This window comes from Stegodyphus dumicola, chromosome 10 (assembly GCF_044657685.1).
Source record: "Stegodyphus dumicola isolate Sdum_Otavi_A_Nest chromosome 10, ASM4465768v1".
Taxonomy (NCBI): domain Eukaryota; kingdom Metazoa; phylum Arthropoda; class Arachnida; order Araneae; family Eresidae; genus Stegodyphus; species Stegodyphus dumicola.
Window position 1 is genome coordinate 147,054,198 of NC_140777.1, and position 23,776 is coordinate 147,077,973.

General features: G+C 32.3%; 2 protein-coding genes across 2 annotated transcripts in view; both read left to right on the plus strand.

The window, feature by feature from the left end:
- LOC118197714 (uncharacterized) overlaps positions 1 to 23,776 on the plus strand; it is a 232,343-nt gene that overhangs the window by 20,106 nt on the left and 188,461 nt on the right. Inside the window, exons 2-3 of the mRNA XM_085825691.1 lie at positions 18,025 to 18,040; positions 22,703 to 22,885. Of these exons, the coding sequence (XP_085681817.1) occupies positions 18,025 to 18,040; positions 22,703 to 22,885 (199 nt within the window). The remainder of the gene's footprint in view (positions 1 to 18,024; positions 18,041 to 22,702; positions 22,886 to 23,776) is intronic.
- PolE1 (DNA polymerase epsilon catalytic subunit 1) lies at positions 6,912 to 13,832 on the plus strand. The gene has a single exon (XM_035373064.2). The coding sequence runs from the start codon at positions 6,974 to 6,976 to the stop codon at positions 13,727 to 13,729; it is 6,756 nt and encodes a 2,251-aa protein (XP_035228955.2). The 5' UTR covers positions 6,912 to 6,973; the 3' UTR covers positions 13,730 to 13,832.

Sequence of the window (23,776 nt, forward strand, 5' to 3'; positions counted from 1 at the left end):
CAAATGATATATCAGGACGTGTTCTATTCGCTAAATATAAAAGTTCCCCAATTAATTCCTGATACAAAATTGCATCCATTTTTTTCATTTGTACATGAAAAATCTTTATCTCCCACTTTAAATTGGCGTTTTTACTGTTTTACAATTTTCCAGATTGTGTTTAGTTAATAAAGATTCAATATATTCTGTTTGAGACAAACATATACCATTTTCAAGTTTTTCTATTTACATTCCTAAAAAATTTTGAATTCGTATTTTCATGTAACTCAAATACATTTTTAATTTTCGAAACAATATTTTCAAGCATTTCCTTATTATTACAGAATACAGCTAAATCATCAACATACAAACACAATATAAAAATGTTTCTGGTATCATTATAAATGAATATACAATTATCAGATGCTGACTGTACCAGTCCAAGTTTTTCTAATTCAGCTTTTATTTTCATATACCAATTTCTACCCGATTGAGGCAACCCATAAATACTTTTCTTCAATTTACATACTTTTCCTTCTCCAATCAGTTTTTCATAACCAGGTGGAGGAGTCATGTACACATTCTCGTTTAAGTCACTGTACAAGTATGCTGTTTTTACATCATAAAATTTAACAGTCAAGTTTAATTTAGCTGAAAGTGCAAGCAATAATCTAAAACATTCAATGTTAACTACTGGTGAATATGATTCGGTATAATCCTTATTTTTTATTTTATTAAACCCAGGCTCTACTAATTGCGCTTTATATTTTACTTCCCCAGAGTCTCCTTCCTTCAAAGTATACACCCACTTACCTTTTACTAATTTTGTTTTTTCAGGCATGTCTACTATTTTCCACACTTCGTGTTTATGTAATGTATCTAATTCATTTTCCATTGCGGATTTCCAGTCATACCAATTAGCACTTTGTTTTGCTTCTGAAAAATCATTCGGAACATTACTGATTATACTTGACGCTGGTTGTTTTGATTTGAGCCTCTCGGATCGTCTTAAGACGATAAGTCTTAAGTCTGAACTCTAATAAATATGGATATTTCATTTCCATATTTATTACTTTTTTCATAGCTATCAGATGTTTGGACTTTATTCCCCCTTCCATCACCCCCGCTACAACGGCTCATGTCGGCGATTTGGAAATTCGATGAGTCATCATATTCGCTTGCTTGAGTATTTTCCGTAACAACCAATTCGAGGTGTGGTTTTTGATCTGCGTCGTTTCCCCTTCCTTTTAATTCTTCAATATCCCAAGTTTCTAAGGATTTATTTTCCCCCATATAATTACTACCCTTTAAAGATTCATTAAATTTAACTGATCGTTCTTCAATTATTTTATTACTTGCTATATCATAAATACGATATCCTTTTCTTTCTCTAGCATATCCTAACATTATCCCTCTTTTCCCTCGTATGTCAAATTTGTTTCGCATTACTTTCGGAATGTGAAAGTACGCCACACATCCATACTTTTTTAGATAGTTTAATTTGGGTTTTTTACCAGTCCAAATTTCTAAAGGAATTTTTTCTTTTCCTTTCCGGGGTGTTAAATTTGATACTTGAGTACTAAAATTAATTGCTTATGCCCAGAATTTTACCGTAAGCTCACTCTCATGTAGTAATGTCCTAGCTCTTTCCAAAAGAACTCTGTTTGCCCGTTCAGCTTTCCCATTACTCTCACTGTTATATGGAATTGTTTTTTCATGAAAAATACCTGAATTAGCAAGATAATTATCTAATTGTTGATTTACAAATTCTAAACCATTATCTGTTCTCAAACGTTTAATTCTTTTACCAGTTAAATTTTCATACTTAATTTTGTTGCCGCCAATTATTTTTAAAGCAGCTATGGTATTTTGTTATATATTAATTGTTGTTCAGAGGCCAATATTTAGAGTAAAGAAGCCATCGATTTAGGACAATACACTTTATTTACACGAATAATGAATAAAAGGATCCCACAGAGAGTCATATTGACCATCACACAACAAATAACATCCCACCATCTCCATACGCTCGAATGACGGATGTGTAGGGAGAAGAGACAGCTGCGCCATCATAATTAATACGCATGCGCATAAGAAAAAACGGTCGCTCGCGTCTACCCAACATACCCCTCCTGCGAGCAACATTTTTTCAATACAAAAATGAAATAAAAACAATATATAACACATTACATTAAGAAATTAAGGAAATTATTTTCAATGTATACATTAATTTTTCTTCACTGACACTCTTAGTAAGAAAAACTGCAATCATATTATCAGTTTGTGAATATTCCAACTTAATGACATTGTCCTTCGTTAAGTCCTTCATAAAATGGAAACGTAATTTCATGTGTCTGGATTTCGTAGAAGATCTGACACAGTTGATCCACTGGATGGCAGCTTGACTGCCTGTATTCAAGGTCACTGCACCATTCAAAAATTGTTTACATTTTAATTCTGATAATAAATTTACAGTTCAAATAATATCCTTACAAATTTCAGAAATAGAAAATAATTCTGCTTCAAAAGTAGACAGACTAACACTTCTCTGCTTACGACATTTCCAAGAAATCAATGAATCACCTAGTAAAATAGTACCACCAGAAAATGACTTACCATTTTCTGCATTTCCCCAGCTAGCATCAGCATATGCATTTAAAACTCCAAAATCATTGCTATAGAAAAGTTATTTTTATTTTTTGTACCTTTTAAATACCTTAATACCCTTTTAGCCAAAAGATGTGTTTTTTCTAGTACATGATTAAATTGTGACAAATAAGTTGTTACAAATGATATATCAGGACGTGTTCTATTCGCTAAATATAAAAGTTCCCCAATTAATTCCTGATACAAAATTGCATCCATTTTTTTCATTTGTACATGAAAAAGCTTTATCTGCCACTTTAAATTGGCGTTTTTACTGTTTTACAATTTTCCAGATTTGGAATGGCTTTAAATTTACAAAATGCGTCAAACACTTCACTTTTACTTTTAAGAAAATAAGTAAAATACATTCCAGAAAAATCATCCACTAAGATCATAAAATATTTAGACCCACCAATTGATTCAGTTTGAACAGGGCCACATAGATCCGAATGAATTAATTCTAAAATTTCTAAACTCTAATTAATGTCTATATTTGGATAACGTTTTCTAGTTATTTTACTTATGTCACAAGTTTCACACTTAAAATCACTTACATCATTAATATCAATGTATTCTTTCATTTTAAGCATATATTTTGGATTTAAATGGCACAATCTACTATGCCAAAGTTCGTAATTATTACCAGCACAATCATTAGTAATGCAAGATTCAGAATTATAATATGGTTCTAAATTAACTTCAAGCCTACCGTTATTCTTAAATGCTTTAAAAAGTAATTCATTACACCTACTAAAAACTAATATAGAACTATTCCTTGATTCAATTTTACATCCTTTATCCATTAAGGCAGTGAGTGACAATTAGTTATTTCTTAAATCAGGAATATAACTAACATTACTAATAGTTAAATTAATAAAACTAGAATTCTTTGTATTTATAGCTTTTGCTTTAACCGTACCAATACCTTCTGAAAATATTTTTGAATGTTTACCTGCCTGGTAAATCTCCCTCACCTCTGGTATAATATTCTGAAACCAAAAGAAGTCTTTTGCCATGTGTCCAGTTGCACCACTATCCAGCAACCAAATTTATCACATTCATCATTTTTTCCACGCATAAGTTGAAGAACAAAATCATTTTCTCTTTCATCAGAACGAGATGAAACGTTCACACTTGTCGGTTGTGATTTCTTTCTTTCCTTGTTACCTTTGGATAACTCACTTTTTGGATTCTTGTTTCTGTAATAGCAGTCCTTCGCGATGTGACCAGGCCGTTGGCAAATGTAACAAATTCTTGGCTTATTTTTTATTCCTTCTTGATATGAACGCCTCTGCGTTGTTTCCATCAAGTCTTTTTCCGTTCGTTGAATTGTAAACGGACTCTTCCTCACGGAGTATTTCGAGTACTTCATCAATTGTTTTTTTACGCTGAGTTTTTACAATTTTTCTAGTTCGAGAGAATTTTCCACGAAGTCCACGGACTGCGTAAAACACCAGTTCCCGAGGAGATACCTCTAGTCCTAGCGATTGACACTTATTTGTTATTCCTCTCGCTCTTGCGATATAATCATTAGCCGACTCATGCAACTTCATTTCTAAATTTTTTAACTCATTACCAGCATCTATTTTTCGATCTTCGGCTTGTCCCGTAAATGTTGACTTTATTTTTTCCCAAAGAATTTTTGCATTCTCTTCTGTGGAAAACTGAAGCGCCTGTTGATCCGATAGTGAAAGTTTTATATATGCTACGGCGTCAGCGTTTTTCTCATTCCACAATCTTTCATCATTCTCGTCTAAGTTTTCTGGTTTTACTGTCGAAATTACCGAGTCAAGTCTTTTTAGTGATAAGGCAGCTTTAATTTTCAATGCCCAAATAAAACAGTTCTCTCCAGTTAATTCGGGAACGTTCCACTTCTGACAGGCAGACAAAGTAGACAGATGTCTTTTGTTGCACCCGCTAAGTCTTTCTGCACCGATGGGCGAAAAATCAAGCATAGGTGCGAAGGAAAGGTATATAGAAAGAGGGGTAATTTCGTATTTCAGAGGAGAGTAAAAAGGAACTTCGTATATTTTATACGAGTTTGAAAGGCCAGGAAGAAAAGACGGGACAAAATAAAGTAAAAAATAAATGGCCCAAAAGTAATGGAGAGGGGAAAAATTATATTTATAATTTAAAAAAAAGGGCTTATAGAAAGAAAAGGAAAGGAAGTAAAAGAATTTTATTAGAAAAAAAAAAAAAACCCACGATTGTGTCCATGAGTGTAGTCAAAGGAAGTTGTTATCATTTACATTAAATAGAGTCTTCCAGGTGTGTGTAATGAGTGTGTTTTGTAAAGCTGAATAGATGTAAAGCTGGGGGAAAATTAATAATAAAATATAAATATTGGGGGTCCAGTCACATAACAGTCTAGTTTAGAAGCTAACTTTTGCTATAACAGAGAAACAAAAATTAAAAAATTTTTAAAATACTCTTTAATTTTTTAACATGGGAAACAATATGTTAGCCTCTACCTTGAGACACAGTAACAGAAGACACATAAGATCAAGATGCATATAATATCATGCAAAATTATACATTAACTTAAGTAACATCATCAATTGTGGTTTCCAACGTATTCATATACTCAGAAAACACCATCAGATAAAATCATAAATCTAAAACAAGGCGAGAACACATCAGCAAAAATAAATAAGTATATAAATAACAGAGTTTTTTATTTTAATATTAATTAATTAAAAAAAACTAAGCATTTTATTTATTTATTATGTTAATGGTCATAATTTATCATATGTGTACTATTTTATCAATTTGTGGCACACTGTATTAATATATGCTTTTAATTTAAATAGATTAAAGGAGCAAAAACTACAAATCTTTACATTCATTGAGGCCCAAGATCGTGTTTTTTCCCTCTCGAGAAATTCCTCAAAGGGGCCCCAATGGGTAGCGCTACCAGACTACACTACTGATAAGGGCTACTGATAAGGATAGCGTTCCTACGAGATGGTAACCAAAAAACAAAGACAAAAAAAAGGAACCACATGATTTAAAGCAATTATTAAGTATTTAATGCCAGAACATAATAAAATGAGCATAATAATAATGATCATAGTAAATAAATGAATTTAAAAGTACTTTAGTGACAGATATTTGATTTAGCTTAGAGAAAAGAAGTTCTACTTATCTGAATGTTCCGTCTTGGTGTTGTAAAAGATTGCAAGGAAGATAAGACCTTCAAGAGAACTTTCGGTTTTGAGAACGAGACAAGTAGAGGATATTCGCGAAAATGTTTCTTAAATAAATGAATATTTTCTGAAAAACATCTTTGAAAATTTAGGAGCTCTTCTAAGATCCTGCCTCCATCGTACGTGACCACAGCGCCCTAATCCTCCGGTATTAATTCATGTTAAGTGGGAACCAGCTCTGCAGTCAAACCAAAGGAGCGTTCCACTTCTCCATTCTTGGCTTCCATTAAGAGAGTTTCGGTTTCGACTTGGTATTTTATATCCAATTCTTCTTGGCAAAACCATGGAGCTGCTACCATTTGTTGTTCAGAGGCCAATATTTAGAGTAAAGGAGCCATCGATTTAGGACAATACACTTTATTTACACGAATAATGAATAAAAGGATCCCACAGAGAGTCATATTGACCATCACACAGCAAATAACATCTCAGCATCTCCGTACGCTCGAATGACGGATGTGTAGGGAGAACCCATCCCACAAGGGTATATAAAGAAGAAGTGAATGCTTCATAATTATCAACTAAAAGAACCTTCCGCATGTCCCTGTGTGCTGCATCGCTTTCAGAAATCTTCTCTACATATCAGCAGAAGAGCTTTTAATACTTTTATATGACTAATTACTCTTTTAAAAATAAGGAGTGATAGCGATAATAACGGAATACTTGAGATAACATAAACAATGAAAAATACAGGTTTCCAAAAGTTTTCTGGGAAGACGAAATGAAAGACTTCTTTTTGGATCTGACAGGAAATATTTATAAACTCTTTTCATAATAATTAAAATAAGTTATCTGAAGAAGCTAGTTCCTCGTTATTCAAACAATTAGTCTAAATTACTAGTTTTCTTATAACTGTATTTGATTTTTGGTACTTTTTATACGTATTGTTTGGCATCCAGTTTTATAAAATGATTTTGAATATTTAAAAATATTTATTTCAGATGCATTTGATACTATTTCAGATATTATGAGCAAGATAATCAAACGAAATAATCATCACCTACCCTTAAGTAACCAAATTTTATAAAGCCTTGAAACTAGAGCGGGAGATTTAATAACTGTAACCGCATTGGAATGCGGGGAAACTGAAAGCCAAACTGTTTTGTATATAGCTGAGAAATAATTTTGTACTTTTTATCATCATGGTGTTGATGAATTCAGGACGTTTTAAACGCGATCCACTGGCTTCTGGTGAATCATCATCTATAAAAGTAGAAGATACAAGTGAAAGACGTTTACAGCAGTCACTTTTCAATGACGAAATCGATGCCAAGTTTGGTTTCGTTCGTTACAAAGAAAGTGCAGAAAGAAAAGCTTGGTTATTCAACATGCACTCAACTGAAATATTAGATGATGATAAAAGACTAATTAGTGCTGTTGACTTTTATTTTGTAGAAGATGATGGCAGTAAATTCAAGGCTACTTTGCCATACAAGCCTTATTTTTATGTTTCAACCAATAAAGGTGCTGAACAAGAAGTAGCATCTTACTTAAATAAAAAGTACGGCGGTACCATTAGTAAAGTTGAAGTTGTTCTTAAAGAGGATCTTGATCTTCCAAATCATCTTTCTGGATTAAAAGGAAAATTTGTAAAACTAATGTTTTCCACTGTATCGGACTTGATGAAAGTAAGAAAAGAGATTATGCCTCATGTGAAAAAGAATAGAGAAAAACAAAAAAATTCAGTATCATTTCATGAAGTGCTGGAGCAAAATACAGAAGTAGCTACATCTAAGAAACATTTTGAACAAATTGATAGCATCATTGATATTCGAGAGTATGACGTTCCTTTCCATGTGCGTGTGTCTATAGACTTAAAAATTTTTGTTGGGCATTGGTATTTTGTAAGAGGCAAAGGTAATAATCCACCAGAAATTAAATTATGCAATGAATTGTTACAGCCTGTAGATGTAATTGTACTTGCGTATGATATTGAAACAACAAAATTACCGTTAAAATTCCCTGATATGGCCACTGATCAGATTATGATGATATCATATATGATTGATGGCCAAGGATTTTTAATAACCAACAGGGAAATCGTATCTTCTGATGTAGACGACTTTGAATATACACCAAAACCAGAATTTGAAGGTAATTTTACAGTTTTTAATGAAGCTAATGAAGAGCAGTTAATTCAAAAATTTTTCGATCATATACTGGAGGTGAAGCCATTAGTTTTTGTAACTTATAATGGAGATAATTTTGATTTTAAATTTGTAGAAGCTAGGGCTGCTGTTTATCAGTTGGATATGTTGAAAGAAATTGGTTTTTCAACGAGTCGTGATGGATATTATTTATCAAGACCCTGTGTTCACCTAGATTGTCTGCATTGGGTAAAACGTGACAGTTATTTACCAGTTGGGAGTCATAATTTAAAAGCAGTAGCTAAAGCCAAATTGAGATATGATCCCGTGGAGTTAGATCCAGAGGAGATGTGTCTCATGGCTGCAGAACAGCCTCAAGTATTAGCTAGTTATTCAGTTTCTGATGCTGTTGCTACTTATTATTTGTATATGAAATATGTACATCCCTTTATATTTGCTTTGTGTACAATTATTCCAATGGAACCTGATGAAGTACTCAGAAAAGGATCTGGCACTTTGTGTGAATCTTTGCTTATGGTTAAAGCATATCATGCAAATATCATATTTCCTAATAAGCAGGAAAGTGTATTAAACAAATTAACTGAAGATGGCCATGTATTGGATCAAGAAACATATGTTGGAGGACATGTGGAATCCCTTGAAGCTGGAATTTTTAGAGCCAATTTGCCCTGTAGATTTAGATTGGTACCCGAAGCTCTTCAGAAACTCATGGGAGATGTTGAAAGGACTTTAAAACATGTCATAGAAGTTGAGGAAAATGTTCCAATTGATCAAGTTTTAAATTTAGAAGAAGTAAAAGAGGAAATAATTGAAAAACTGAAAAAACTACGTGATTGCCCTTCTAGATTGGAGAATCCAATAATTTACCATTTAGATGTTGGGGCCATGTATCCCAATATCATTCTGACAAACAGACTTCAGCCTTCTGCAATGGTAGATGAGACTACATGTGCAGCTTGTGATTTTAATAAACCAGATGCCCAGTGTAGAAGAGCCATGCCATGGACTTGGCGAGGTGAAATAATGCCTGCCTCGCGGGGAGAATTTCAGCGCATTCAACAGCAACTTGAAATAGAGACATTTCCTTCCTCTGAAGTTAAAGGTAAAATGATTCCATTCCACGAGCTCAGTAAGGAAGAGCAGTGTGCTATTGAGAAGAAACGGCTTACTGATTATTGCCGAAAAGCTTATAAGAAAACACATGCTACTCGTGTAGAAGTTCGGAACTCAACTATTTGTCAACGAGAAAATTCTTTTTATGTTGACACTGTGAGAGCATTTAGAGACCGTCGATATGAATTTAAAGGCCTTTTAAAAGTTGCTAAAAAGAAAGTAGCTGAGGCTGTTGCAAAAGGAGATGCATCTGCAATAAAATCATCTAAAACTCTTGAAGTTCTGTATGATTCCTTGCAGCTAGCTCATAAATGTATCTTAAATTCTTTTTATGGATATGTGATGAGAAGAGGAGCTCGTTGGTATAGTATGGAAATGGCAGGTATTGTGTGTCATACTGGTGCTGGAATCATCACTAAAGCTCGTGAGATAGTAGAACAGATTGGTCGACCTTTAGAGTTAGATACTGATGGTATTTGGTGTATTTTGCCTTCATCCTTCCCTGAAAATTTCACTATTAAAACAAGTAACCCCAAAAAACCCAAACTCCACATTTCATATCCAGGTGCGATGTTAAACGTGATGGTCAAAGATCATAATACAAATGATCAGTATCATGAACTAATAGATCCCGAAAACCATGTTTATGAAATCCGCAGTGAGAATTCAATTTTCTTTGAAGTAGATGGACCATATTTGGCAATGGTGTTGCCTGCATCCAAAGAAGAAGGTAAGAGGTTGAAGAAACGATATGCTGTATTTAATTTTGATGGTTCTTTAGCAGAACTCAAAGGTTTTGAAGTCAAAAGGAGAGGAGAACTGCAGCTAATTAAAATATTTCAATCTTCTGTTTTTGAGGCATTTTTGAAAGGAAACACTCTTGAAGAATGTTATGCAGCAGTAGCTAAAGTTGCTGAATATTGGCTAGATGTTTTATACTCTAAAGCAGCAAATATGCCCGATAAGGAATTATTCGATTTAATATCGGAAAATCGTAGTATGTCTCGTAAACTTGAAGAATATGGAGTACAAAAATCAACTTCTATAAGTACAGCAAAGCGATTAGCGGAATTTCTTGGTGATCAGATGGTTAAAGATGCTGGTCTTAGTTGCCGTTTTATTATTTCCAAGAAACCTGAAGGCTGTCCAGTGACAGAACGAGCAATTCCTCTTGCAATATTCCAAGCTGAGCCTAGTGTGAAAAAGCACTATTTAAGAAAATGGTTAAAATCTCCTTCTTTGTCAGATTTTGATATACGCTCTATTTTAGACTGGGAGTATTATATAGAACGTTTTGGAAGTGCTGTACAAAAAATTATTACAATTCCTGCTGCCTTACAGCAGGTTCCTAACCCTGTTCCTCGTGTTGCTCATCCTGATTGGCTGCACAAACGACTTTTAGAAAAAAATGATACTTTGAAGCAGAAGAAAATAACTGAAATATTTTCGCATAAAGCAAAGCCAACTAATGAAGAATCGTATGGGGAGCAAGTTATAGATATTGAAGATCAAATTCAGCCTTCAACTTCTGCAGTTGGGGTTCCTGTTTGTTCTAAACGCAAAGCAACATCGGAAGCTAAAAATAGCAAAGCTTCAAAAAAGAGAAATACTCTCAGTGATTCAGATTTAAGTAAGACTTGGCTGGAATACCTTGGACCTCCACCTCCACTTGGAAAAACCAGACCTGAAATTGTTAATTGGTTAAAATACCAGAAAAAGAAATGGGCATTTCAAATACAACAGAGGAAAAGTCTGTCAGCTGGGAAGTTTAGTAAGGAATCATCAGCTATTAAACCTGTTTCAGGTGTTGATAGAAATCGAGTGGGAATAGGTCAGTTTCTGAGAAAAGCTAAAAGAACTTTACTAGATAGTCCATGGCAAATTATACAGATTTCTGAAACTGGTCAGTTAGGCATTTATAAACTATGGGTTTTAATTGAGAATGATTTACATAGTGTCAAATTAAACATTCCTAGAATATTTTATGTTAATCAACTTAATTCAAAGCTAGGTGAAAGTGATTTATGGAAAAGAGTAAACAGAATTTTGCCTCGGTGTCATCCTGTTTATAATTTATATGAGTACACTGTGGACGAACAAATTTATCAGCAGCATTGTAATGATTTGCTGGCTGAACTGTCTTTACCTCATATTGAAGGTGTATATGAAACACAACTTCCACTTGTATTTAGAGCTCTAATTGAATTAGGGTGTGTTTGTGCAGTCAGTCGTAAGTTTGTCAGGCATTATGCCTCCTCTGATACCGATACTTACCATCTTCGCCATTTGGAGTTTCGTACTCTAGCTGGACATAATTATTTAGAAGCTGGAGCTTTAAAATTATTATATTTATATCACCATTCTTGTGGGCAAAAATCTATGTTTGGATTCTTTTTTCCTCCTTCCAAGCGAGCTGTCATTTATGTTTTAGATACTGTCAAAACAAACCAAATGCCTAATTTGGGAAATATATTCGCAGCCGAACGTAATGCCAAACTTGCAAGTGGAACTGATATTAAACTTTTACCTGAATCTGATTACCAATTTGAAATTCATATAGAAAAAGATATTAAACAAGTGTATCGTGGTTTGCAGAAGAATTTAATGTTGTATAAAGATGAGAAACGAGGGCCAACAGCTGTTGTTATTCAGTCTCCCAAAACTGCTGAAGATATATGTTTGTTAATGCCCGTTTTTTCAGAATTTCCAATTATTCCAATTCATATTCATGACAGTGATACACTCTATCAAGTTATGGATTGGCAACGAGTAGGTTCTAAAGCTATGATCAAACATTTTATGAATGTAGATTCAACTATAACTGTTCTTCTTGAACAGTGTCGTTATTTTCATGTGCCTATTGGAAATTTGCCACAAGATGTAACTATGTTTGGAAGTGATATCTTTTTTGCTCGACATTTGCAAAAGCAAAATTTCATTCTTTGGTGCTCACCAACAGAAAGACCTGATTTAGGTGGAAAAGAAGCAGATGACAATAGGCTTTTGGCTGAGTCAGAGACTACTCTTGCAGAAGTGAGCAAAAGTGATGCCTATCCTAGTGTTTGCTTGGAAATTTTGGTAGATGGTATCCCTGTTTCAACTGTACTGGAAGCTCAAAATTTAATGGAGATGGAAGGTACGAGCTCCAGCATAGCATTTGATTGTGGTCCTTCCTCCTCATTGGCAGATATGATGACAGGTGGTGCAAACCCAGCACCTTTAGGTGTATATGATGAAAGTGCTGTCTGTGCAGGTGCATTTCGAGTCCTCCGAACTATGGTTACTGGATGGGTTCATGATGTATTAGAGTATAAAAATGTTTTTGCAGATAACCAGATTATCAATTTCTATAGGTGGTTAAGATGCCGCCAGGCTTTGTTATATGAACCAGCTATCAAACAGATATTAGATAATCTCATGAAAAAAATGTTTACACAACTAATTCACGAATATCAAAAGTTAGGTGCTATTGTGTTATATGCATCTTACAATCGATTCATTATATGCACAAAACGAAAAAATGTTGATGATGCAATAGCCTATGCTCAGTATGTTAATCAGTGTATCAGGAACAAGGAAATTTTCCACTGCTTGCAGTTCGAAGTAGAGGCTTGCTGGGAATACTTATTGTGGTTAGATACTGCAAACTATGGGGGTGTTAAAATAAAACATGATGCATTGGGTGAACAGTCAAATGAAGTTAGAGCAGATGACGATAACAAAGTAGAAAGTTCAGATAACCAAAGTAATGAAAACGATAACCGTACCCTTACATTATGCTTTCATATTGCAAATTTTCTACCTCAAGTGGCTGCTATTAAGGAAAATTTTTATAACGTTGTGGCTGAGTACATTCAAGAGGCATATACTTATTATAAGGAGCAAGAAAATTCATTAATGACTACTGTAGAACCAAGTCAGGAGCCAGAACAAAGCGAAGATTCTGAAGACAATTCTACAGAACTTATGAAATATGTGAGAAGCAATCTTGCCCATAAACTTTATATTTTAGTAGAAAAAATTAAGAAAAAGTTACCATCTGGTACTCTACCAAATGGTCAAAATGTATTTCCTGTTGTACCTGGTTCTTATCTAAAGTTAACAAATCCTTCTTTAGAATTCACCAAAGCTGTGTGCAAGGTATTATCTTTAGATAGTCGTTTAGCTGATGTTGTCTTGAAATTACGTCGAGATCTTTTGAGGATTGTTGGAGTTAAGGAATTTAGTGATGAAGCTGAATGGAAAGACCCTTGTCTTTCTTTTATGCTTGCAGAAGTCATATGTAAAGTGTGTTTTAGCTGTAATAATATTGATTTATGCAGAGATCGGTATATGATTAATGAGGCTACAGGTTCTCCTCTCTGGATGTGCGACATTTGTAAATCACCATATGACATTAAAGAGATAGAGAGTATGATGATAGAATGTATTCATAAGAAATCCATGGCACATATTTTGCAAGATCTCCAATGCATGAAGTGCAAGATGATTAAAGACAGGAATATGACAAGGTTTTGTTCATGTGCTGGCAGATTTGATACTTTGCTGCCTATAAATGATTTGAGTCAAACTCTTGCTACATTTAAAAACATTTCAGACCATTTTCAGATGAAAAAACTGAAAGACATTGTTTTGTGGGTAGAAAAAATGAATCCTCAAATAAAACTTCAGAGTTAATTATATTTTATTTTATGTATTGCTTTTTTTGCTATCAATTTGATTAATTTTAATATTCTTGTATAGTAATAATTAAATATTAAACAATATTTCTGCCTTTCAATTTGTTTATTAAACTTCTACAAATACATGTGGTATGAGGAAACAAAATTTTCTAATGAGAAATATTTATTATTTTTTTAATTAAAATATGCTCTTGCAACAGCTGTATTAAATTTTGATTGTTTAATATACTTATGGTAAGGATTAATGATAGAGCCATAATTTTTTATCTGGATATTTGCACTAAATATTTTGGAACACTCATGGTTACCTGAAAATAATTTGTCATCAGAACTGTATATCTAAATTTACTGAAGGAAATACCTTGAATTTGTTTCTTGATGTCCAATTTATTATTTGGTTTAGAAAATGTATTATTGATCTTCTAGGTTTTGTAAGAACATCTTAAATAATTATTATGTGTACATTACTATGAATAAAAGCATGTGGGAAGTATTAGAAAATACATTTTCAAATAATACTTTTGCTGCTTTTATTTATATGGAATTCTGAAATTTTTCTGTTATTAAAAATACCATTTATGAGCTAAGTTTAAATATCTACACACTTTGAATATCTTACAATTCTTTTCAAATTTTATAATGGTGTTTTTTGGTGAATTTTCATGTTATTATATATTATTCATCTTGTTATATTCATGTCTTCCATGCTTTTTAATAAATGAAAGACTATGAATAATAATTCTTTTTAAATTAAGTATAAAATAATACTGCTTATTTGATATCAGACTAAGTGATAAAATGCAAATGCTAAAAATGTTCCTTTAAACAATTCTTTTTACCTGCTTTTGAAAAACTGATGAGCACAATTGAAAAGTTTGGGCAATTTAAACTGACATCATGTAATAAATGATGCATCTGCATAACACTATTTTTTATAATTAATTTTAATTTTTATTAGTTAAATAATTAAGTAAAATTTTATAAATCACAATATATGATACCAATATATACAGTGGCTCACATTTGTTTTCAGACTCTTGTGTTTTTCAGTTTTATTTCCGAGTATTAATTATGACAAAATGACTGATTTTCTTTAATATATACTTTAAATCATTTTTTTTTAAAACCTTGTTTTTTTTTTTTTTTTTTTTTTTAAATTATTTGCAACATTTTTTTGTAAAAAAAAAAAAAAAATATGTAAAAAGTTTTGAAAATGAATTGAGATAAGTATTTGGACACTTTGAAAAAGCAGTTTAATAAAATAATGGAATATCTTATACTTCATTAGATATCCTTTAGCCAAAATTATACTTTTCATGTGCTTTATGCAAATACATCTTGGCATGGATTGAACTAATTTTTTTGTGTAAGAATGTTCCATTTTGTTCCATTCCTCCAAAATAGAGCTTTCAAAGAAATGTTTACTTATTCTTTTTCCTAAGTTTCCCATACATGTTCTGTAGGCTTCAAGTCTGAATAATAGAGACTGGGTTTTGATAACTTCAGGACAGTTGTATTATAATCATAAGCAAGCATTTAGGATTGTTATTCTGATAGAAATTGAATGTATTTTTCATTCCAGATGTTCTTGCAATGCTTTCAGATTTTCATTAAGAATATTTATGTATTTATTCCAATACATACTATTTTTTATAAAAGATAAATGTCCCATTTGAGAGGTAGCAAAATGTATTCAAACCATTATGCTTCCATCTTCATGCTTAACAATAGGCAATAAATTTTTTTGGATTCAGTTCACTTCAGAACTATTCAATCATTAGACCGAAATATATTAAATTTCGACTTGTCTGCAAATATAACATTATATCAATATAATAAATCTTTGCTTACCTCAGATTTTGCAAACATCAGGTATATTTTAATTTTTTTCTTCCTGACAAAGAATTTTCTTGACTAAGAATTTCCCTATTATATCCATGTGCCCTAATGACTTTTCCAACAGTTGTAGGGTTAACTTTTATTGTGAATTGTTCTTCGAAACCCACTACAAGTTTTGGATTTTCATTAGATTTTTTTTAGGATAAATCCCCAATTAATTTGTTGTTATCTTGGAATATGTCCGCGTTTCAGTGAAGTTTGAACGGTTCCACATAATTTCTGTCATTTTAGTACATCAAAAATAGTTGAACACTTTGTATCAAGGACTTTTTTATCATCTTTAAAATCTTGAATGTTAAATTTCGAACAGAATTTGTTATTAATTTGTAGTGTCTTGCGATATTTGTAGTGTCAGTTATGAAAATGTTGCTATATTTTGCTAAACAAGTAATAATATCCAAATGCAAACAATAAATCTTGTGATGTATTTTTGTTTAAAATAGAAAAGTATGAGAAGATACAATTTCCAAAGCTTATCAACAAAATTTTCATGCGTCCGAATTGTGTTACTGATTAACTTTATTGGAATAAATTAATTTATTGCAAATAATATTTTGAGGATGTTTGTTTTGTAACAAACAAGTCTTAAAATAAAGAAGTTATACATTAGGAAAAAATTTGAAGTCTCTGTTATAATATTAATACAAGATTTATATGGAAATAAATTTCAAATATATAAGTGCCAAGAAACAAATGTGACCCACTGTATATGTAATTCTAGCAAAAGTTGAGTATCTAAGATAGTAAAATATTTCATTCTAGATTCTTAATGAGTGAATGGGTTGCCTGTATCTGATTTTCTTGGTTTTCCTCAAGTGCAATACGAATATGAGCCAGTTTTTTTTTTCTAGAAAGTCCCTTATGAAGGCACTTTTTTATTCAGGAAATAACCAACCATATCATCAGTTAATAGAAAAGAAATCACATTTAAACAGTTTTTGCAATTTTGACTATTTCTTGTTTTGCCATGAACTAAACAAATAAAAATTGATTTATATCAATTTTGCACTATTTTACACATTCTATTTTAAGGATTTTTTTTTAAAGATTCTTTTATTAAAAAAAAAAAATTCCTAGCTTTATGATCTAAAAAAATTAAGATTAAAATTGTTCACATATGCTGCACTGATGGGTATTTATGAATATTCCTGGGACATATGTGAACAAAAATGGTTATAAAACAAATATGCCATTAAAAATACCATTTTTATTTCCATTTCCATACATTATTATTTTGTTCTATACTAGATCTTAAGTTCATCAAGTTTTGAAACAAGCAAAATAATAACATCTACAATATTACTCTCTGCAGTGTCATTACGATTAGGGCAGTTATAAAAGAGGTCTTTTTTAGTCTTCTAAGCCAAGCCATATAGCAGGTATATTGATGAATTTAGTAGTCTCATATAATGGAGATACTTTTGTAAGTAATGACCAGGTCTGACAAGTAAACCTTCTCTCCTTTGATACCAGTTTTTCGGAAACCCATATATTTTCTGAAAGTTTATGTCACATTTGACGCCCCTTGGATGCTGCGCCCGGGGTCAGATGTCCCCCCTTGCCCCCACCCTAGCTACGCCACTGACAATCAGGTACTTTGGAAGCAAACAATGAATGAACATACAAGAAATAGAGACATCATTACAAGAATATGTCCATCTGCCCCTGAGCCTTTACAGTTTTTTTGCTTGTGACATAAGCTTTCAGAAAATATATAGGTTTCCGGAAAACCAGTATCAAAGAAGAGAAGGTGTACTTGTGAGATAAAAATGTGCCCTACCTTATATAAGCTCTATATGGGGTTTTCTACTTTATATGAGCTCTATCTGTGGTATGGGTAACCTGGATTTTCATTAAGAAATCCCAGGATGCTTTAGTCAGTTTTTGAAAGAGGTCTCCCTGATATAAATCGGAAACGGCCATGGCCAAGTCGTTTCCATTAATGCCAAAATGGCTGGCGATCCATTGTAAAGCAATATATTGTCCATCTTTAAAAGAGAGTCGAGAACAATCTGCCAGTCATAAAGTGATTTTTAACCACCAAAGGACACAGAATATCCATGAAAAGTTATAATATAATTCGGTTATGTTATTTATCTTGTAAATTCCACATTTAATTCAAATTTAAAAACCTATATATATTCAAACTGTAAAATAATTAAAATATTCATCTCTTGCTGAACTGTTGGTGCCAATTTATTTTTCACTTGTATGTAACAATTGAAATTGCATTTTATCAAAACTGAATCAGTTTACATTTAAATTCATCTCATTGCATGAAGCACTACAGTTGATTATAATTTATATTTTGATTTGGATAGGGGGGATTTCAGAGCTGTTTTCAAAATTTGTTTCAATTCTTGTCTAATATATATGTATTTTGTTTTTCAGTTGCTGTTGTGCAAAGGTATGTAATTTTTTTATTTTGTAGTCTTTTAAGAACATCATTGTATTTTATTACTCTTAGGAAAAGGCTTTTTCTGTAGACACATTTTATATGAGAAATGAACCTTTCCATATTGTTTGGAAGATGCACAATATATTCTATATATGTAATATATTCTACATATATTTATAATATGCATTGCTAATAAGTTTTTTTAATGTATTTTTATCAGATTAATATAAACAATAGACTTTTTTATCTACTATCATGACTTTCTTTAAAATAAATTATTATTTATCAATTTTAAATTCTTAATCGAAATTAGAAAAATAATACTGCAGTATATCATATTGTAAAGTATGTCAGAGTTTCTTTATTATATTCATTCATTTATTTTTAAATGCTAAGAATTTCTATAGAATGATCTATTAAACTGATAGAATGATCAATATAACACCCTTTATTTTATGTATTACGTGCAAGTTAAAAAGCCATGCTAAGTAAAAGATCCATTTTAATCATCTCCAATACATAAATATGTATTTATATATATATAGAGAGAAAACCTTCCAAATCAAATCAAACTTGAGGTATGTTTTAGAAACAGTAATTAAAATAATTTTCAAAATTATGTGTTTTTAGCTAACCATTTGCTACCCTAATGCACATACCTGCTTTTATTTCTAAAGATTTAAAAATCTGTTTTTTTATGTTGTAATTCTAAATTGATGAAATAAAAAAAAATAAAAAAAAAAAAAAAATCTAAAGTCACAATTTAAGATTTATTGTAACATTTTTTTTTTAAAAAATCAGGAAGCAATTTATATATTTGCTTGTAATGAAAGTTTTCCGCCAAAAAACGTTCTTAAAAGTTTTTTTTAAAAAAAAAGCATAAAAGCAGTATTTTTAGTGCAGGTACTAATCACTACCCAAATCTTTGATTTTCTGCCAGTGTTTGGGTAGCTTTTCAAAGTCTTCGTCCTAGAAACTTGGTGGCCACGAGTCCAAAAACAGATCAACCTCATTTCAGATGTCCTGTGCAGAATGGAAGATAGCATCAGCAAGATATAGCTGCAGGTGTGAAAAAAGGTAGAAGTCCAAAGGAACAATGTCGGGCGATGAATATGCATTCAAAATTTAAATGCTTTAGAACTGGACTGTATTTCACCTAGATATTATCACAAATATTTTCAGGATAATTAATTATTCTATTCATAGAAACACTTTATAAAAAACAGTTTTAGAAGGAAAAGCAAAAATTTATATGGTCAACATTTACATTTTTATAGTCATTGGATAATATTCAACAAAGTGGTTGTTAAGTATGTAGTGTGTAAATCCATGTGCATGAATTGGCTGCATGCACACTCAAAAATATGCCCAAAACACAACAGTTGCTAAATATTGAAACTAAGGGTGTGGATCATCAGTAAATATAAAATGATAACTTGGTTATCCCTCATAGTTTAGTATACAGCAAATTTTGATCTTTCAATATTTTATGTAGCAACTAATGCAGCTGTTAGAGTCTCAACACTTAACCCAGATTCCTCCTTTGTCCACATGTTTTTCATAACAAAGAATGTTCTTTCAGCCAGTGCAGTAAAACTCTATAGTGTTACAAAAGTCTTGAAAATTTAGGAATCTTTCACTGATTTAAAAAAAAAAAAAAAAAAAAAATTACCATCTCTTCTATACAGGAATATTCTCTTTATTCCAGATATCTAACTTGCTTTCATTTACCATAACTTAAGGGCAATTACTTATCAAACATTCTAATTTCTTTTGTTTTGCAGGGTATGATGAGTACTTCAGTTGAGCTGCCCTGTGTCCCTTTTTATTCAGATGGTTTCTTTAGCAAGTCTCACTTGAACTTCCAGTATTTTCTAAATTATATTTCTATTTGTGAATTTATTTTTAACTACTCATAGAAATTTTTAACTGGTGGGGGGGAGGAAGAAGGATTTATTAATTTCTCCTAAATTTACTAACATTTTTCTTTTCTTTTACACAATTATTACATACACAAGAATTTAACTTTCTGTGGAACCTACTTTCTTTGCCAGATTTATTGATTTATTTTTGAAGTTGAAAGTAAATTGGCTTTTGCAATTAAGGAAATATGTTTGAAACCAAGACATCTGATCTCCTGTAAAAGACTATTCAAACAGATTCAAACAAAACTATTTCAAACAGAAGCCTCTAAATATTTTTTCATTAGGAATGAAAGGAGATATATATGAAGCTGATCAAACATACTTTGATATATCGTTACTGCTTATGAAACAGTCATTTTTGATTGATTAGTGACCAAGCATATTTATATTCTTTATTAAAAATCGGTCCAAAACTATTTTTATTAAAACAGTTAGTTGGCCAAGAAATGTCATAAAAATGCCACTGTCTAATTTAAGGAGTGTTGTGTGCTCAGCCTAAATTTAATGCTAATAAATATAAAATTCATTGCTTATTTTATGAGATATGCTGAATTGTCAACTTGAAAATAAATATCACTCCCAGTAGCACAAAAAACAGAAATTCTCTAATTGAACGTTGATATTTTATTTCTTCCTATATCATGAAAAATTAAAAATAATTAAATAAACAATTTAGGAATGTGATGAATCATTTACTGATAGCTGTTTCATAATATGATTCAAGTTTAGATGGTAAATTATGCCATGGTGAATTAAAGACTGTTTATTTCAAACTTTATGTTTGTATTAATAGTTAAAATATTTGGCAGTGCTTTGGTTAATTCCTTGAAGCAAAGCAACTGTTTGATCAATCACAACCTTTGCGTGATTTTTCAATAAGGGACATAATGATGTGCATTAAAACAATTATTTGTCCTTACACAATACACTGACTACCAATAAGTATTTGGACACCTATGCAAATGACGATATCTGCGGTCCTAAGGTACGTCACGGACTCCGCCGGTATGTATCGTGTAGGAAACAGCATCGGCTTTAGTCGCATGCAAGATGCCTCGCAGTTCGGAGCTCTCTGATTTCGAGAAAGGTATAATTATCAGGTATCACAAATGTGGCCGATCCTTAAAGGACATATCTAGCGATCTGAAGTACCCAAAATCGACAGTGGCCTATGTGATTAAGAAGTGGAAGGTGAGCGGTGATTGTCGGAATGTGCTCCGAGTCGGCAGACCAACGAAACTGGGAGATAGAGACCGACGAGTGCTGTCCAGAGAAATTCGGAAGAACCGCACCCAACTGATGGCCCTCATCTGCGAGGAGTTTCAACAGGCATCTGGGAGTAATGTTTCAATGAATACCATCCGTAAGGAAGCACATCTGCCTGGTTTTCATGGTCGTGCTGCTGCCCATAAGCCTTTGATCACAAAGTCCAACCGTGCTGCTCGCTTAATGTGGTGCAAAGCACATCGAAATTGGACCGTAGATCAGTGGAAACAGGTTCTTTGGAGTGACGAATCAAGGTTCACCCTTTACCGTTCGGATGGCAGGGTCTGGGTTTGGCGTCTACCTGGAGAACTTCTCCTGCAGAATGCATTGTGCCAACAGTCAAGTTCGGCGGAGGTGGAATTATGGTCTGGGGGTGTTTCTCCTGGTATGGGCTGAGACCCTTGGTCCCCATTCATGGTAAGCTTAACTCCGATGCCTACTGCACTATTTTGGATGTCAGTGCAGTTTCACAGGTTGGACCCCTTTTACTTTCAGGACGACAATGCCAGTTGTCATGTTTCGGCGTTAACCAAGGCTTGGTATGGTGCCAATGGAGTTCATCGAATGGACTGGCCTACCTAGAGTCCAGACCTGAACCCTATCAAGAACCTCTGGGACGAGTTGCAGTGCCGAATTCAGGGGTGCACTACCTGTGCAAAATCGGTGAAGGAACTTCTGTGTCTTCTCCAAGCCGAGTGGAAGAAAATACCACTAGCTGTCATACAAAGACTTGTGCAAAGTATGCCCCGGAGAGTCCACGCTGTAATTACCTCTCGTGGAGGCTCTACCAGCTATTGATTTTGAATAAAGTTAGTTTTTCTTTTCTATTACAGGTGTCCAAATACTTATTGGTAGTCAGTGTATATTAGCATATTAATCATAGCTTTGAATAATATTTCTCTTGAAATTAGCATTATGTGATGTGAGAATTATTTGTTCTTGATAACACAGAAAGTAAACATAACAGGGCATTTAAAATTTATGTGTATCTTTCAAATACTTTGTCTCATTTACCATGCCCTCCTATAGTGTTGCCTGTATTATCCATATGGTAACTAATGAGAAGCACTCTGGCTGCTGTAAAATTAAGCAGTTCTTTCTTCCTTTAATATGCACAGTATCTATCAGTAGTAAATTTGTAATGTGAGCTGTGTTTACTTATGCCCAATGTGGTCCATAACTGTAATGCGATTGTTAGAGCTTGTTGATTACCATGAAAAGGTTAACATTTAGTATTTAGCTGTAAAAGAAGATCTGTTGAAGATAAACTACAATAGTGCATCTTTAATCCTCTATGGATGCTGACTCATAGTCTTATCTGTAATATTCATAAGAGGCCAGGATTTATACTGTATGGAATAATCATTAGAACTTATTTTATATTTTTTATTTTCAGAGTTCTGCTTGTAGGTTGGAGTTTTGTGTGAATTGTATGTTTTATTTTCTTTTAAATTTTATTCTCAAGCAATTTTAAAAACAGTTCTAGCTGATCCAGTGTGCTTGCAACAAAACTATGACTCTGAACATTTTCGGACCTCACCTGGTGGCTATTTAACTGAAGATATAACTCAGGACTTATGTAAGAAATTATGTGGAGAACAGTCTTTTCCATATATTGGATTGGTATCTGGATCATACTGTTTATGTGGAAATGATACAAACGGTAAGTAATATAATGTGAAATTATCTGTTCCTTAAAAATCTATATATTTCTGCATTAAAATATAATTTTTTAGGGGATGGGAGAATAAATATTACTTCCAAGAATGTTTTATAGTGGATTGAACATAATTCAAGACATAATATAATTATCAGAGTTTGTATACATGCCTATTCAAGACATACTAATCATCAGCATTTAATATCTTTTAAACTTCTAATATATGTATATATGAATATGCAAGTTAAGCATTTTCGACCGTACAATAAAACTGGTTATATAGATCTAAGAATGGAAATTTAAGACTTTTGATATTGTTGAAAGTTATTTTATTATTTGTAAGTGAAAACTAAACATACTGGAGGAAGTCTTGTATGTTTTATGAATAAGTAAATGTTACCCTCTAAATGTCTTAGATAAAAAGTTTGAAATGCATTAGAAACACATGTGTATGTTACTGTAAAGCAGATTAATTAAATAAAATGGTTGTATTGTTGAATTTTATGAATAGTGTTATAAAATGTTAGCCTGAGTTGTGTAAAGTTAAAGAGAACTGATGTTTTGGGTCTATTATGAATTTCCTACAAATATCTGTTGATTTTATTTGTTGTTCATTAACAAGGTTCATGCCTAGTTTAACATCTGGAAATCATTGTAACTAGTATTTTGTATGTAAGGTAAAAAGCTTTCTACTTCATCTAATGACTACAGTAGGGAACTTTCTAGTTGTTTCCTAGCATATAGTTGCATATTCATAGCATACCGAAATTCTGAACCCATTACTGCATAAATTTTAATAACTTTCTTTTGTAACTCTGATGGTATGCATTCCTTGAAATAGCATTCATCTTATGAAACCCTTCAAGTTTCTTGTTGCTGATTTCATTCACAAAC